The sequence below is a fragment of the Labrus bergylta genome, chromosome 24, assembly GCF_963930695.1.
Source record: "Labrus bergylta chromosome 24, fLabBer1.1, whole genome shotgun sequence".
NCBI lineage: Eukaryota > Metazoa > Chordata > Actinopteri > Labriformes > Labridae > Labrus > Labrus bergylta.
Window position 1 is genome coordinate 2,612,352 of NC_089218.1, and position 13,515 is coordinate 2,625,866.

Here is a 13,515-nt window from a genome sequence, read left to right on the forward strand (position 1 = left end):
CGGTCTAAATCAATTGATTACGTACAAGGTTAGCGACTGTAACAGGAACATATTAACACCGGACCGACGGACACAAGCGATATGAAGACCCTCTTTTTCTCCCGCCCCTTGTCCTCGCTCCTGTCTCTTCTTCTGCAATGTTTGTTTGTATTTCTTAAACTTGGATATTGTGAATAAAGAACTCAAGAAATAACACAAGGATTCACATCTCCTGCAGCTTTGGAGGAGTCAAACCAAACAACTCTTTTAAAATCTATTTGGTCGAATGATGTGTTTTTCTAGCTCTTGATTTGTTAGTTTGAAGCTTCTTAAGAAAAGGAAGCTGCAGCCAAACAAAAGTCAACGGCTGACTGGCTGCAGTGCAGTTCATAAGCTCCGCCTCCTGATGTGAAACATGTCATATTATTTATCGTTCTGTCATGATTTAGCAACAAGTGGCTCTAAGTCATTTTTCTGAGTGGTTCAGCTTCAATTAGTTAGATATCAAAAGGCGCCGTGATTGACAGCTCTGTTGACCAATGGATTAATCGATTAATGTTAGCATATCGGCTAATTTAATCACAGATTTGCGCCGATGTTTGTCGATTTATTCACCCAATCAAATAGCATTTAAGTGAAGTATCGTTGTATTAAACGAGCAGTTCTCTGTCACCAGCAGAGGGCGCTATATGGATTACATTGTGTTTGATAACTCCATTTGAGGGATCAACACAATACATGTTTATGCTCAGAGACATGAGAAAAGGTGTGTGTGTGTGTGTGTGTGTGTGTGTGTGTGTGTGTGTGTGTGTGTGTGTGTGTGTGTGTGTGTGTGTGTGTGTGTATAGAAAGCGTCTTCAAATCCTCTTTGATTCGTCAGAGGTCCTCTTGAATTCATTTCTATCGCCTTTTACCTTCTTCTTTCTCTGGCTGACCCGCTCTAATTATCCACGTAATGATACAAACCCAGGGGGGAAAGGGGATCTCCCTCTGTCTACACACACACACACACACACACACACACACACACACACACACACACACACACACACACACACACACACACACACACACACACACACACACAGGGCCTCCTCATTCCCACAGTAGAGCAGAGAGCCTCCTGCTGAAAGGAGCGACAGCAGGGCATGAATTTCAGCTGTTAATACGTTCGGACCGCGCCTTGTATTCACAGCATGAAAACGACCTGACCACATCAGGAGACAGAACGTTTGAGCTGCCCAAAAAGGGACTTCCTGTTTGCATAACCGTTTTTATATGAGCAGAAACGTGTGTGACAAAGTGCACAGGATATAGTAACTCATTCTGTTCTGTGATGGGCTGACACAGTGACTGCAGTAAAGATCTCTATTTGTTTCCTTTCACTTCCTCTCCTTTCCTACTGCACCTCCTTCAGTACACTTCCTGGTTTCTCACTCTCTCCTCTCTTGATTGGTTGTTGTTTGCACTCGGTCACTAATTAATTAGATTGAATTCACCTGCCTACTCCTTATTTAAGACTGCACTGCCTTACACTCATGTTTTCATCCTCACATGGGGCGGCAGTTCAGCAATGGTAAGGTGGTTTTTACTCCTGTTTTAATTACTATTCAGTCCATTTTAATTTATCTTAAGTACTTTATTTATCTTTATTTCCTTCAGAAAGTAATTTGACTTGTTTACTGTGGTAATATTATTTAATTTGTCTTTCAGCGTGGATGTTCAATCCCATGTGTGTCTTCTCTTACCTTTATGATTTACCTAATTTGAAGAAATAAACTCAAGTCTTGTTGGATTCCTGCATCCTGACCCGATGCCCCCCATGGTGATGGTACCTCAACTTTGAACCCTTCTTAACAGTGACCATAACAGACTAAAAGATTGTGGAGTCTGACTTCTACATAGTTGTGTTTATCCCCAGTTGTCCATAAAAGGTTGAAAAGTACAATAATGTTGAACATTCTTTCATAAAGTTGTAAGTGTAGTAAAGCAGCTTTTTGATTACCTTTGCGAAGTCTTGTTTGTTCGATCTGGACGGAGGCTTTTGTCTTCCAAACAGACGAACCCGGGGTCAAGTCTGACCCTTGGCTTTGCTCCCGCTTGTCACTTCACACTCTCTCTCTTCATGCTCGATCCCCTGTCATTAAAATAAATACAGTCAAAAGAAGGCTGAAAATGAATTTAAAAAAAGGTTTAAGAAACTCAAACATTCCCTTCATCAGCTGATGTTGATTTCAAAGTGTTTTTTTTCCATGTTAAGATTACTTCAGGCTAAATGACTAAATAACCGTCAGGCTGCATGTGTATTTTAAATGGTTGTTTATGACTGCGCTATAAAGTGTCCAAATGCAGACAGACACTTAGATCACTGACAGAGGAATTAAAAATCATTAAAAAAAATACACACCACTGTCATATTTCATGTAGTTCAGAAACTGAAGTTCAGCTTCTCTTCCTGCAGAACACACACATCCATCAGCAGGCCGCTGACAGCTCAGACCTTTGAACAGAGAGGAGGGTCACAGCAATTATGTGAGATCGATAGCAGCCACACACACACACACACACACACACACAGAGGCTGAGACATCAGAGAGAGTGACAGAGCGCTCATGGATAGAGATAGTGTGTCTAACTCTTGTGTCTCTATCTTTTTATCCCCGGGTTTGTTTTACAGTCACTACCGCAGCTTCAGTTTGCAGATTAAAGGGTGTTTTCAGAACCAGAGATCTTTCTCTGGTAACATGTTTTAGGATTTAAAGGGTTAATGTGTGTGACTAAAATATTGTGTATAACTGGAGATGACTGTTTAAATGATCACCAAAGTGTGTGTGGGTCCAGACAACAGGCCACATTTATTGACACGGCTGCTCCTCTCGATAAGAAGAGGCGTAAAATCAATCAACCTGATTGGTTGATGAGACGAAGGGAGGAGGAGGAGGTTTAGGACGAAGAGACTGCGGTCAAGCCAGCCGCCATTTGCAATATGATGTGCATCTATACAAGGATTTACGGTACGGGTGCTTCGAGCGCCCAAAAAGGAGGGATATTTTGAAAAATTGTAATTGAATGTAATGAAAATGTAATCACAACAATTGTAATAGCCCTTTACATTTTAAGATTGTTTTACTGTTTAGTTTTTTGATAATTAAAAGGTAAAGTCTGCTCAAATTGCTTAGAGACACGTTGATATTTTAGTCATATTCAATATTTTATTTTGAAAAATCTAAGACAGGTGACAATAAACTTTCAATGGATTCTTGTTCCTCATGTCCCTGACTGATGCCATGAGAATTTCTAGCAGATTTTACAGAATAGTTTTTGAGAAAATTAAAGATAAATTATAAAATATTGAATAGGACCAAAATATCAAAGTTCTCAATTCACAGTTTTAGGAAAATTAAACTTGAATTACCTCAAAAACTATTCAGTAAAACCATCTTAAACTGTAAAGGTTGTTATCGTTGTTATTAAATTCTTATTTTATTTTCAATTCATAAACAATAACACGTTTTTGAAATACACGGCCACATTCCCACTTTTTGAGCGCTCCAAGCACCTGTGGAGGAGGAAGAAGAGGAGGAGGATGAAGAGGAGGAGGATGAGGAGGAACAGGAGGAGGAAGAGGAAGAGGAAGAGGAGGATGAAGAGGAGGAGGAGGAGGAAGAAGAGGAGGAGGATGAGGAGGAACAGGAGGAGGAGGAGGAAGAGGAAGAGGAGGATGAAGAGGAGGAGGAGGAGGAGGAGGAGGAAGAAGAGGAGGAGGAGGAGGAGGAAGAGGAAGAGGAAGAGGAGGAGGAAGAGGAAGAACAGGAGGAGGAGGAGGAGGAAGAAGAGGAGGAGGAAGAGGAGGAACAGGAGGAGGAGGAGGAAGAGGAAGAAGAGGAGGAGGAGGAGGAAGAAGAGGAGGGGAAGAGGAAGAAGAGGAGGAGGAGGAAGAAGAGGAGGAGGAGGATGAAGAGGAGGAGGAGGAAGAGGAGGAGGAGGAAGAAGAGGAGGAAGAAGAGGAGGAAGAGGAGGAAGAGGAGGAGGAGGAGAAGGAAGAAGAGGAGGAAGAAGAAGAGGAGGAGGAGGAGAAGGAAGAGGAGGAGGAGGATGAAGAAGAAGAGGATGAAGAGGAGGAGGAGGAAGAGGAGGATGAAGAAGAGGAGGAAGAGGAGATAGTTACAGATTTTAAAGAGGATGTCGTCACAGTTCAGTCTTGCTGCAGAGCTCTTTTTTATAAATCACAGCTGAACACAAACACAGGAAACAGCTGATGTAAACAACTAAACAATTCAGAACTGGAGAATCACTGAGAAACTCGGCGGCCTCGGCAAACAAACAAAAACAAACAAAGCATCATCTTAGCAAAAGAAAGTAAACAGCAAATGTGAAAATAAGCTAAGAAGCAACAAACAGGATAATACAGAATACTTACAAACGGACAGATATTACGTCATCATGTAGTTTAAGACTCACATTTGTGCAGTTTTCCTTTAAGGAGCTGAAGAATCCCTCACTTTCCCTCTCCATGTTTTTCCACCATCTTGTTGTGTGAGCTCACGTGTGCTAACGAAGGACACCACCTGTCGGTCTCACCTGGCAGGTGTGCCGTCCGTCAGTATTGGGGGGGTGCAGTACTCTCCTTTCACCACAAGGTGTTTTTTTTTTCCTGTGAATTTAGATTTTGACAAAAATATGGGCATGAAAATAAAAACAAGTCCATGAATAATTATTATTTGAATGACAACAATAAATCCATTATTATTGTTTCTGTTTTTCCGTTTCCGTCACTTCCTGTCAGCGCCCGTGCTCTGCCTGTGGTCACTTCCTGTCAGCACCTGTGCTCTGCCTGTGGTCACTTCCTGTCAGCGTCTGTGCCCTGCCTGTGGTCACTTCCTGTCAGCACCTGTGCCCTGCCTGTGGTCACTTCCTGTCAGCACCTGTGCTCTGCAAACAAACAAAAAGGTTCCTTAAGAGATCTAGAATAAAACCATCAGCGTCTGGTCCACATTATTCCGTCTGCACAGACAGTAGAGTCTCTGCAGGCCCGCTGATCTGACAGTATGCAGACGATATGTTGACTTTCATGAACGTTATCTGAACATATTTCTTTGTTTTTGTGGCACAAGAAGAAAACATTTTAGATTCTAATGTGCTCCACCTGCACCAAAACATTCACCCTGTCGTCTTACTGCAGGTGAAATACACCCGCTGCATTTCCTGATTGTGAATATGTACACGCTTTGAGGTGATCTGCAGCCTGAATGCGAAACAGCAGAATCCAGCGTTGGTCCTTGAGTGCTCTGAAAAAAACCTTGAGCTTACTGTATATTGTTCCTGTGTTCTCACGTCGACGCCCACAAGCTCTCAGCTAACCGCACGTCTTCACGGCTCACATCGTCTGCTTTGTGTCTGATTCCATTGTGTGTCAGGCTGTTGACGAGGATGACAAAGACGCAACGAGGACCGAACCGGGGGACAGATGGAATAAAGTTTCTGCACAATTTCCCGTCGTTTAGAGGAGGAGATGATGAGAGTATAACGGAGGAGATGGAGGATGAAAGTTTAATTGTTCCACAGAAAATATGTTTAAAGTGATGACATAAAGCTGGGGATCTTTACGTGTTCATGTTGATTCTCCCTTAATACTGTTACAATTTTAATTTATGCATCCATCTTTACGAGAAAGAAAAAGGACAACACAAGCCCCGCCCCCAATCGATGACAACACAGTTTGATGAGTCCACAAACACTTTGTGGAAAATAGCAGCAATTTCACAGCTAATTCATAGATTTCACGTGTGGACGCCTCCATCACCTCCCTCCCTTAAATGACTGACATTATAAGTGTGTGTGTGTGTGTGTGTGTGTGTGTGTGTGTGTGTGTGTGTGTGTGTGTGGAGGGCAGAGATCCTGTATCAACACTTTATAGGTGAAAGATGATTGTTTATTAGTAGTCATATTAAATCTGATTGGTTCTCTTTAATTATTCAAAAAGTCAAAGATGATGAAAGATTTAAAAACATCCTTTCAAAATAAAGGCGGCTGAGGAGGCTTTTGACCCCGACAAGAACTTGTTCATAAACCCCCCAAAAGATCAGTACGAATGAGTATAAAGGCCACAACCAGGCGGTGAAAAAATCAAGAGAAGTTGTAAATTTACGAGAATAAAGTCGTTAATTTAGTTTCTAGTTTTATCTGAAGAGCAGCCGTCTGTATGAAAATGAGGGACGTGGGGCGTCTTGTGAGGTTAAACTTTATATAATGAAAACTTTGAGATTTTGACGAGAAAATATCACAAACCACAAACACATCCTAGGGGTCAAGTTTAGTGACCGCATGAGCTGAGGCCACGCCCCCTAATTATGTTTAACTTTATGCCTTAATTAACCTAAAACGGTCGAGTTGTGTACAAAAAATGTCTTTAAAATTCTAATAAAGTGTATAAAACAGCTTTAGTATCAGACTAAACATGTTTATTTCTGCTGTGAAGTTTATTATAGGGCTTCATGGGGATGAACTCACTTTTGGAGCCGGCCTCTAGTGGACACTTGAGGAACTGCAGTGTTGGCACTTTGTTGACATGCCAGTCTTTTCATGTAACTCTTTTTATAAGATAGCAGTTCAACATTCATCCTCATGTGATGAACCTTCAAAGTTTATGACACACTAGAGGATTTTTTCACTTTGCAACTTTACAGGATTAACTTTTAAATCACCTTATTTATTTATTTCTAAAGTTACCTGTCGCTAAACGAACCAAACATCGACTCTGTGCCTTTTATTCTTCCTGATTGGTCACATCCACAAATGTTTCTGAATCTTTCATGAAGTGTACTTGATGTGTTGAGTATTTTCAAACACCTGTGGGAGTGAATTCAGGTTTTTTAAAAAGTGTGTTATCAGTGTTTGACTTTTGTGCTAAAGCTGCTGGAGATAACAGAAGCTGAAATTGGAGCTGAACATTTTCTAAAGACGCTGGTTACACCTTCAATTACATCTCCCACCTCTCTATATTTTTATGATCTGCACCTCAAACATTTAATCTCAGGTAGACACATTTCATATTTCGGGGTTTAAGCAGGTGGAGTTGATGAAACAGGAGGTAAAATGTTAAGACTTTGCTCGTTCTGCTCTCAGCTTTAAAATGATTGAATGAGTCATTGCGATTTAACCGCTGAGGAAAATATCTCTGAGAGGGTGAAAGAGGGGTTTTTCTGCAGCCACAATGAAAAAAAAAAAAGCACAGCCACTCTTCGACTCGTAATTTGTCTTATATTTTCTCTCCCAGATTTCACCTCTGACAGTCGTGCCCTAGATATTTCTGCCTCGCTGTCACACACACTCGCAGGTCTCAGCGGCTGCCAGCTGTGGAGGAGAGGACGAGCAGATCAGCACAGATGAGAAGTGAAAAGGATGAAGGGAATCCAATCGATCCTCAGCCTCCATCCTAATCTTGTTGACGTCCTCGGATGGTGCAGACTGCAGCCCTGGAGCAACTTAAAGCAACACATTTAACCTAAAACACACGTTGTTGCTTTTAACCATTTAAAAAGTGCGGTTTTGATTCAGATTAATTAGAGACACTATCTCTGTAATCTTTGATTTCATCAGATTCAGATCTGCAGGAACTCCTGAGATGGTTGATATGTCAACTCAGATCTTTGGAGGCCTCAGAAGCTGTGAAAACATCTGAGGTACTCGACTGCCTCCCTGTGGCTGACGCAGGAAGTGCAGCGACACACCGTGTGCTGAAGTTTAGTTTCACTACAGACACTTTTATACTTTAAAGTAAAGCAAAATATGTAAAATGCCCAAATATTTTAAATGGTTAAACCTTGTCTGACTTCTTCATGTCTCGTTTAGCATCGACTGTGGCTCAGTGGGTAGAGTCGACGCTGCTCAACCGGAAGGTCAAGGGTTCGAGGTTCCTGGCTGAACAACATGTCCGATGTGTCCTTGAGGCAAGACACTTAACCCCTGCTGCTCCTGCTGCTCCTGCTGCTCCTGCTGCTCCTGCTGCTCCTGCTGCTTTGCTGGTGGTGTATGAATGAATTAGTGATGTACTTAAAAGCGTCTGCTATGTGAAATGTAGAACTGTATTAAAATCTGATATTTTCAAGGCTTTTCTGACCCACAATGCTTTGCACACCAGGAGATACATCCCATTAAAGTGAATTGCAAGCTTTTTGATTTGCATTTATTCCTGGCGAAGTCTGCACATTCGGTTTCTGCACCTGTGACTAAAAGAGGAGTCATGGCAAACGTTTAAAATGATAATGTGTAGAAAGGAGGAATGTGATGCTCTTGACAGAGAGGAATAAAATTATGTTTAAAGAGTCTTGTGAAGAAACAGATTGAGAGAGAAGACAAAAGCACAAAAATGAACCTTTAAGGACTCTGCAGGGAACCTTGTGTCACAGCGAGGAGGTTCCTGGTTTGAATCCCCGTCTGACAGGAGCCTCTCGCCTCAGCCTTTATTCTCTTTATCTGTGTGTGACCTCTCTCTCTCTGTCTCTGTCTCCAGCCCTGAGCCAGGCGGTAACCACAACCGTTACTAACGAGGAAGAAATCAAACACATTACTTCATTCATCTTTACATTTCCATTTCTGGCTTTTATTTCCAAGCGAATGTACAGTCGTTTGCCATCGATGACTACAGGAAGGTTGGCAAAAATCCACAAGATATGTTTGATATGACTCTGTTAAAAACTGTATATAAAAAGACCCCAAAACTGTACATCAATTAACATAACTACATGTATATATATATCGTTTATTCATATATATATATGCTGCAGCTCGGTGCACACAGACGTTTACATACTGAGGGTTATTTTGAAATATTGAACACTATACAATCATAACACACGGAAACGTTCAGTTTGAAGGCTGTCAGTTCGGATGTCTGCTGAAAGACGAGGACAGTTTATCGACTTTAAATTCAGACGATCTGTCACATCAGCCGTGTCCCGTCTGCTTGTTCAGATACTCGTCTAAATAAATAAGACACACATTAAATACTGTCTCTGATAGAAAGTAAAACACAAGTACAAGTCGTGTGGATTCCTGTGATGGAACAGGGGAGACGTTTAGTCTTTATTGGACAGGACGGCTGAAGAGAGACGCTGTGGGTATGAATCTGACCTTTGCCCTTTGCTGCCAGTCATCTCACCGTCTCGCTCCTCCTGATGTTTCCTGACTCTCTGCAGACGTCCTGTCCAATCAAAACAAAAATGGCCTCCAAAGAAAGTCTTCATATTTGGGAGAAAGCTGCTCCGTTCTGCACGGCGTCATACCGTAAGAGGTCGGGCATTTTTTGGTGAAATTCCCCTTTAATCTGCAGCCGGAGAATACGATTCAATCTGTGGATGTATCAGACTCCCACAGTCCAAGATCTCCTCCGCTTCTCTGTTCATTTAAAAAATAAATACTGAAGTAGAAAGCGAGACGTCAGAGATGTTTAGAGAAAAAGAAACATGCACAGAATATCTGAACTCGATGGACAGAGCCGAGCGCTTCAAGTTTTTTTCCATTCAAATACAAAGTAGATTCAACATCAGGGTGATTTATTTCCAGTGTGCTCAGTCGTGGAGGAAACGGAGGAGAAAAGAAAACAGTAAAAATAACATCTCAGAGACAGACGTCCTCGTGGACACGTATAAAACTTCTGGAATAGAAACAATAAAAAACAAATATTCAGCAAACCTCATTAGTTTGTTTGTCGTTTGTGGATATTTTAGAATTATTCAGCGCTGTTTTTCTGTGACAGTTGAACCTGACTCTTTCTCCGCCAAACATCCAGACATCCTTTGAAACGTTGTGATTAATGAAGCAGAAACAGATCATCTAGCACAAGGCACCTAAAGTTAAAGCAGCTAAAAGGATCTCTAGCAGCAACAAGGCTTTGGTTCATACAAGTCCTATTCAGAGTAGGAAACAGAACGAGCGATGACGTTTCTTTGATGGATGGAGAGGATGATGATGATGGAGGTTAGACGGCTGGAGGCGGCTCTCTCTCTCTCTCTCTCTCTCTCTCTCTCTCTCTCTCACACAGAGGTAGGAAAACTTCCAGAAAGAGAAGAAATGAAGAAGACAAAGCTAGAAAGAAAAGCAGAGAGGAGAAGTGTTGGAACAGAGCGCTCGTCTGTGAAGGCCGTTTTTCAAGGTGAAGAATCTCGGGCGGGCTCCTTGAACACAATCACACGAGCTGACAGGCACAATGTGGAGACACTCTGAGGAGGAAAACACGTCTGTTTGAATGTGTGCGCTTCACATCTGTTATCGCTGAAACGCTGAACTCTGCGCTTCAGATTTTCTCCACCGTGAGGAGCGAAGAAACCAGGAAGTGAGTGAATTAAGAAGCTGACAAACAGACGGTGTAGTCTGACCTCGGTGAGTAGTTTCAGAGGTGTTCAAGTTTCTTTGGTACCTGATCTGTGGGGGGGCTGTCAGGGGGGCTTCACATGGTGACATTAAGGCAAACAGGAGGAAGCAGCTACTTTTACTGGACTCTACCACTGAAACAGGAAGTCATAAAAAAGCTAGGTAAAGTGCTTTAAAGACTGAAGGACATCAAATATCAGCACACAGAGGAAAACAGATCTAACACTCCACATGGATGAGTAAAGCTCAAAGTGTTGGTTGTGGGGTTTGATGAGCGCTGGAAAATGTCTGATTCTGGGTTTTTTAAAAAGCATCCCCCCCAAAACAAAATCTCTGTCTAAAGAGATGCTTTGTGTACTTCAAGTGGACACAAATCGGAGCCTGTGAGGGACAAAACAACGACTTTTAGAAGAGCAAGGGGGTCGGTCACACAGAGACGCATCGCAGACAAAACCATTGAGGTGTTTTTGTAGCGTAAAAGTTCAGAACATTTTCAACTTTTCAGCTCAAGCCTCAGAGTCGCAGCGTTCATCAATGTCACTTTTAGAATCAGTCATCTTTCTAAAGTCTCTTCTTAAGGCACACTTTTTCCGGCGAGCCTTTCCTGATTTTATTTTACATTTTAGAATTCCTTTAAAAGAATTGTTTGTATTCCACAGTTCTTTTAAAAAAGGGATTTTATATTTTAAAGTGATTTTTCTTCCTTAATCTTGCCTTGTTTATTATTCTATGACCTGTCTGTTTTTATATTTGCTGTCCTTGTAAAGCACTTTGTAACTTTTTGAAAAGTGCTCTATAAATAAAGATTATTATTATTTTGGCTGAGGCAGAAGGTCAAATCAAGAAGGATGCGTTCCCCCCGCCTCATCAGGGAGCAAAGCAACGGAGAGAGCTCTTTGTTTGCTCAAATCCATTTTTCCCTCCTGATTTGATTTGGTCGCCCGCCTGCACTCGAGCCCTGACGCTCTCAGGGCGCCTCTGTGTGATCGGACCTGACGGCAAGTTTCACGCCTGCAGTTCCCCACTCAACCCGTTTGTATCTTTTAGTTCTTAAAACCTCAAAATATGTGAAGAAGAATGTTTAAAAAAAGTCCCACCGCGCCCCACATGTCCAACACTTTGTCTCTCCTGCTCTACCACGCTCGTCCTTACAGTGTCGTAGGATCTGACGCAGACGTTAGGGCGTGTTTCGGGATAAAATGTTTGCACACAGGCAACACCAGTTATTCCTGAAGAGAGGAAAAAAAAGAGTGAGAGAGAGAGAGAGAGAGAGATGACAGGGATGAAGAAAAGAACACGATTGGTCATCATCACACTCATCAGCACAATCACAACACGGGACGAGTCGTTTAAATCCTAACACTTCAGGCGGATTTAAAGGGCCAGTGCATGGATCTTTAGTGTTTAAGTGTTTGTTGTGACATCATTACACTGAGCCCTTTGGAGGCGGCGAGCGAGGTCCTTCCCATAATGCTTTGCGCCACGCTTGGCTGCAGACTCGGGAACAGTTTGAAGGTCACTTTCGTTGCACAGAAACATAAATAAAAACGAGTTCTGGTCCGCTCGGGACCCGTTTTCTGATATCAGAGTCTAAGAATAAAAAAAAATCAAGACGGAATAAATTAAACCGATGTGTCAGGCCCCGCCCCGCTGTAGGCGTGCCCCTGCTTCGAGTTCAGGGTGCCGTCAGCGAATCGGAGGAGGGGGCTGAAGGTGCAGTAGTTTGGCTTTTCCTGCCAGCGTGTGAACATGATTTTCTTGGTTAAGCGTTCAGACCTGCGAGGGTTCCTCTGAGCGGCCGAGCCTCGCCGCTGACCGCCCGCTTTGTTGGGAGCGTGGAGATGAGCCAGGGGGGAGAACTCGGACAGCTGGCCTTTGTAGAGTTTATCAGCGTTCTGCGGAGAGACGGGGAGGAAGTGAAAATAGAGAAGAAGTTGTTAGTCGTGGAGTTTTGCAGAGAGGACGTGGACGAGACATTTTGATCACAGCTGGCCAGAAATGAAAACGTGAATTTGTGTTCTTTTAATCTTCATTTGAACTCAGTTGGCTTTAATTCTGCGTAACCAGATGATGTAATGTCTTAATCATGACAACGTACTGTACAGTGTTTAATTCACTTCCTGGCAGCTGTGACGACAATGTCCCGTCTCCTCTGTTGGAGACACAAACGATGCAATCCCAAACACTCACAGAAAATAAAAACAAACACCATAAAAAAACGTGCAAATGGAATAAAACGTGCATGAAAGTTCAATCCCCTTCAGAATTAAGTCTTCTAACATTGCAGTCATGCGGAAATGAGCCACTAGAGGGCGCCACAGTTTCAAATAAACAGAATGAAGCTGTTTTAAAACCACACCTGGAGGATGTAAGGTCCAAAATGAACCTCAAAACATGAAACTACAACCCAGGTGTTAGTCTCCAAAAAGCCAAACCTGCAAACCACACACCACCGCAAAACTGTTAACACCATCAACCAGCACCCACACACACACACCTGCACACCCGCACACACACAGGTGATGGTTTACCGTGCTGCAGCCCTTTAGGTTTCTGTGACAGCTACGTCATCTAATAAGGAGTCAGAGCTGTGATAGGCCAGCGCTCTCTCAAACTCTCTCTTATCCCTCACTCTCTGTGGACACACGCACACACATTCAGAGACAAGCACATTAACACAAATACACACAAAACAAAACATCGCTCCACACGTGATGATGATGAACAGGCGGGGAAATACACTTTTTGATGAAGACGCACGAGCATGCAATCAAATGGTTTTGTAAAAGTCATGCGAAACAGAGAAATTAAGAAATAAAAAAACACAGAGAAAAGAGGGATGTAAAAGTTTAGATACAGGAGGAGAGGCAGGGGGTCACCTCAGGGTTAGAAACTCATTCTGCTGGAAGTCTGAGACAGCATAAAAATGGTGGAGGGCTCGGAGGCCAGACAGCGGCGCTGATTCTGCCACAGAGGAGAGGAAGGGAGCAGAGGAAGGAAAAGAGGAGCCAGGAGTGCAGAGGGAGGAATTGACAAGGAGAGAAAAGCCACATGATTTCGTTAAGAGTTAAAGTCTTAGAAGATCAGGAGACAGGTGTAAAGAGGTTGGTTTTCAGACTCTCAGACGCCGCAGCTTTAAGGGCAGTGATTAGGACAGGAGAGGTT

General features: G+C 42.7%; 1 protein-coding gene across 7 annotated transcripts in view; it reads right to left on the reverse strand.

Moving 5' to 3' along the window:
• Positions 1–8,553: 8,553 nt before the first annotated feature.
• The window catches only part of atp11a (ATPase phospholipid transporting 11A), a 38,881-nt gene continuing 33,919 nt past the window's right edge, over positions 8,554–13,515 (reverse strand). For 2 of the 7 annotated variants that reach the window (XM_065951853.1, XM_065951852.1), the window contains 2 exons: positions 13,230–13,314; positions 12,107–12,245 (listed from right to left, as the gene is read on the reverse strand). In XM_065951853.1, the coding sequence (XP_065807925.1) occupies positions 13,237–13,314 (78 nt within the window). In that variant the 3' untranslated portion in view covers positions 12,107–12,245; positions 13,230–13,236. Of the gene's footprint in view, positions 12,246–12,881; positions 12,986–13,229; positions 13,315–13,515 lie in introns of all 7 variants that reach the window. The other 5 variants (XM_020655372.3, XM_065951848.1, XM_065951850.1 and 2 more) reach the window with 4 other exon arrangements.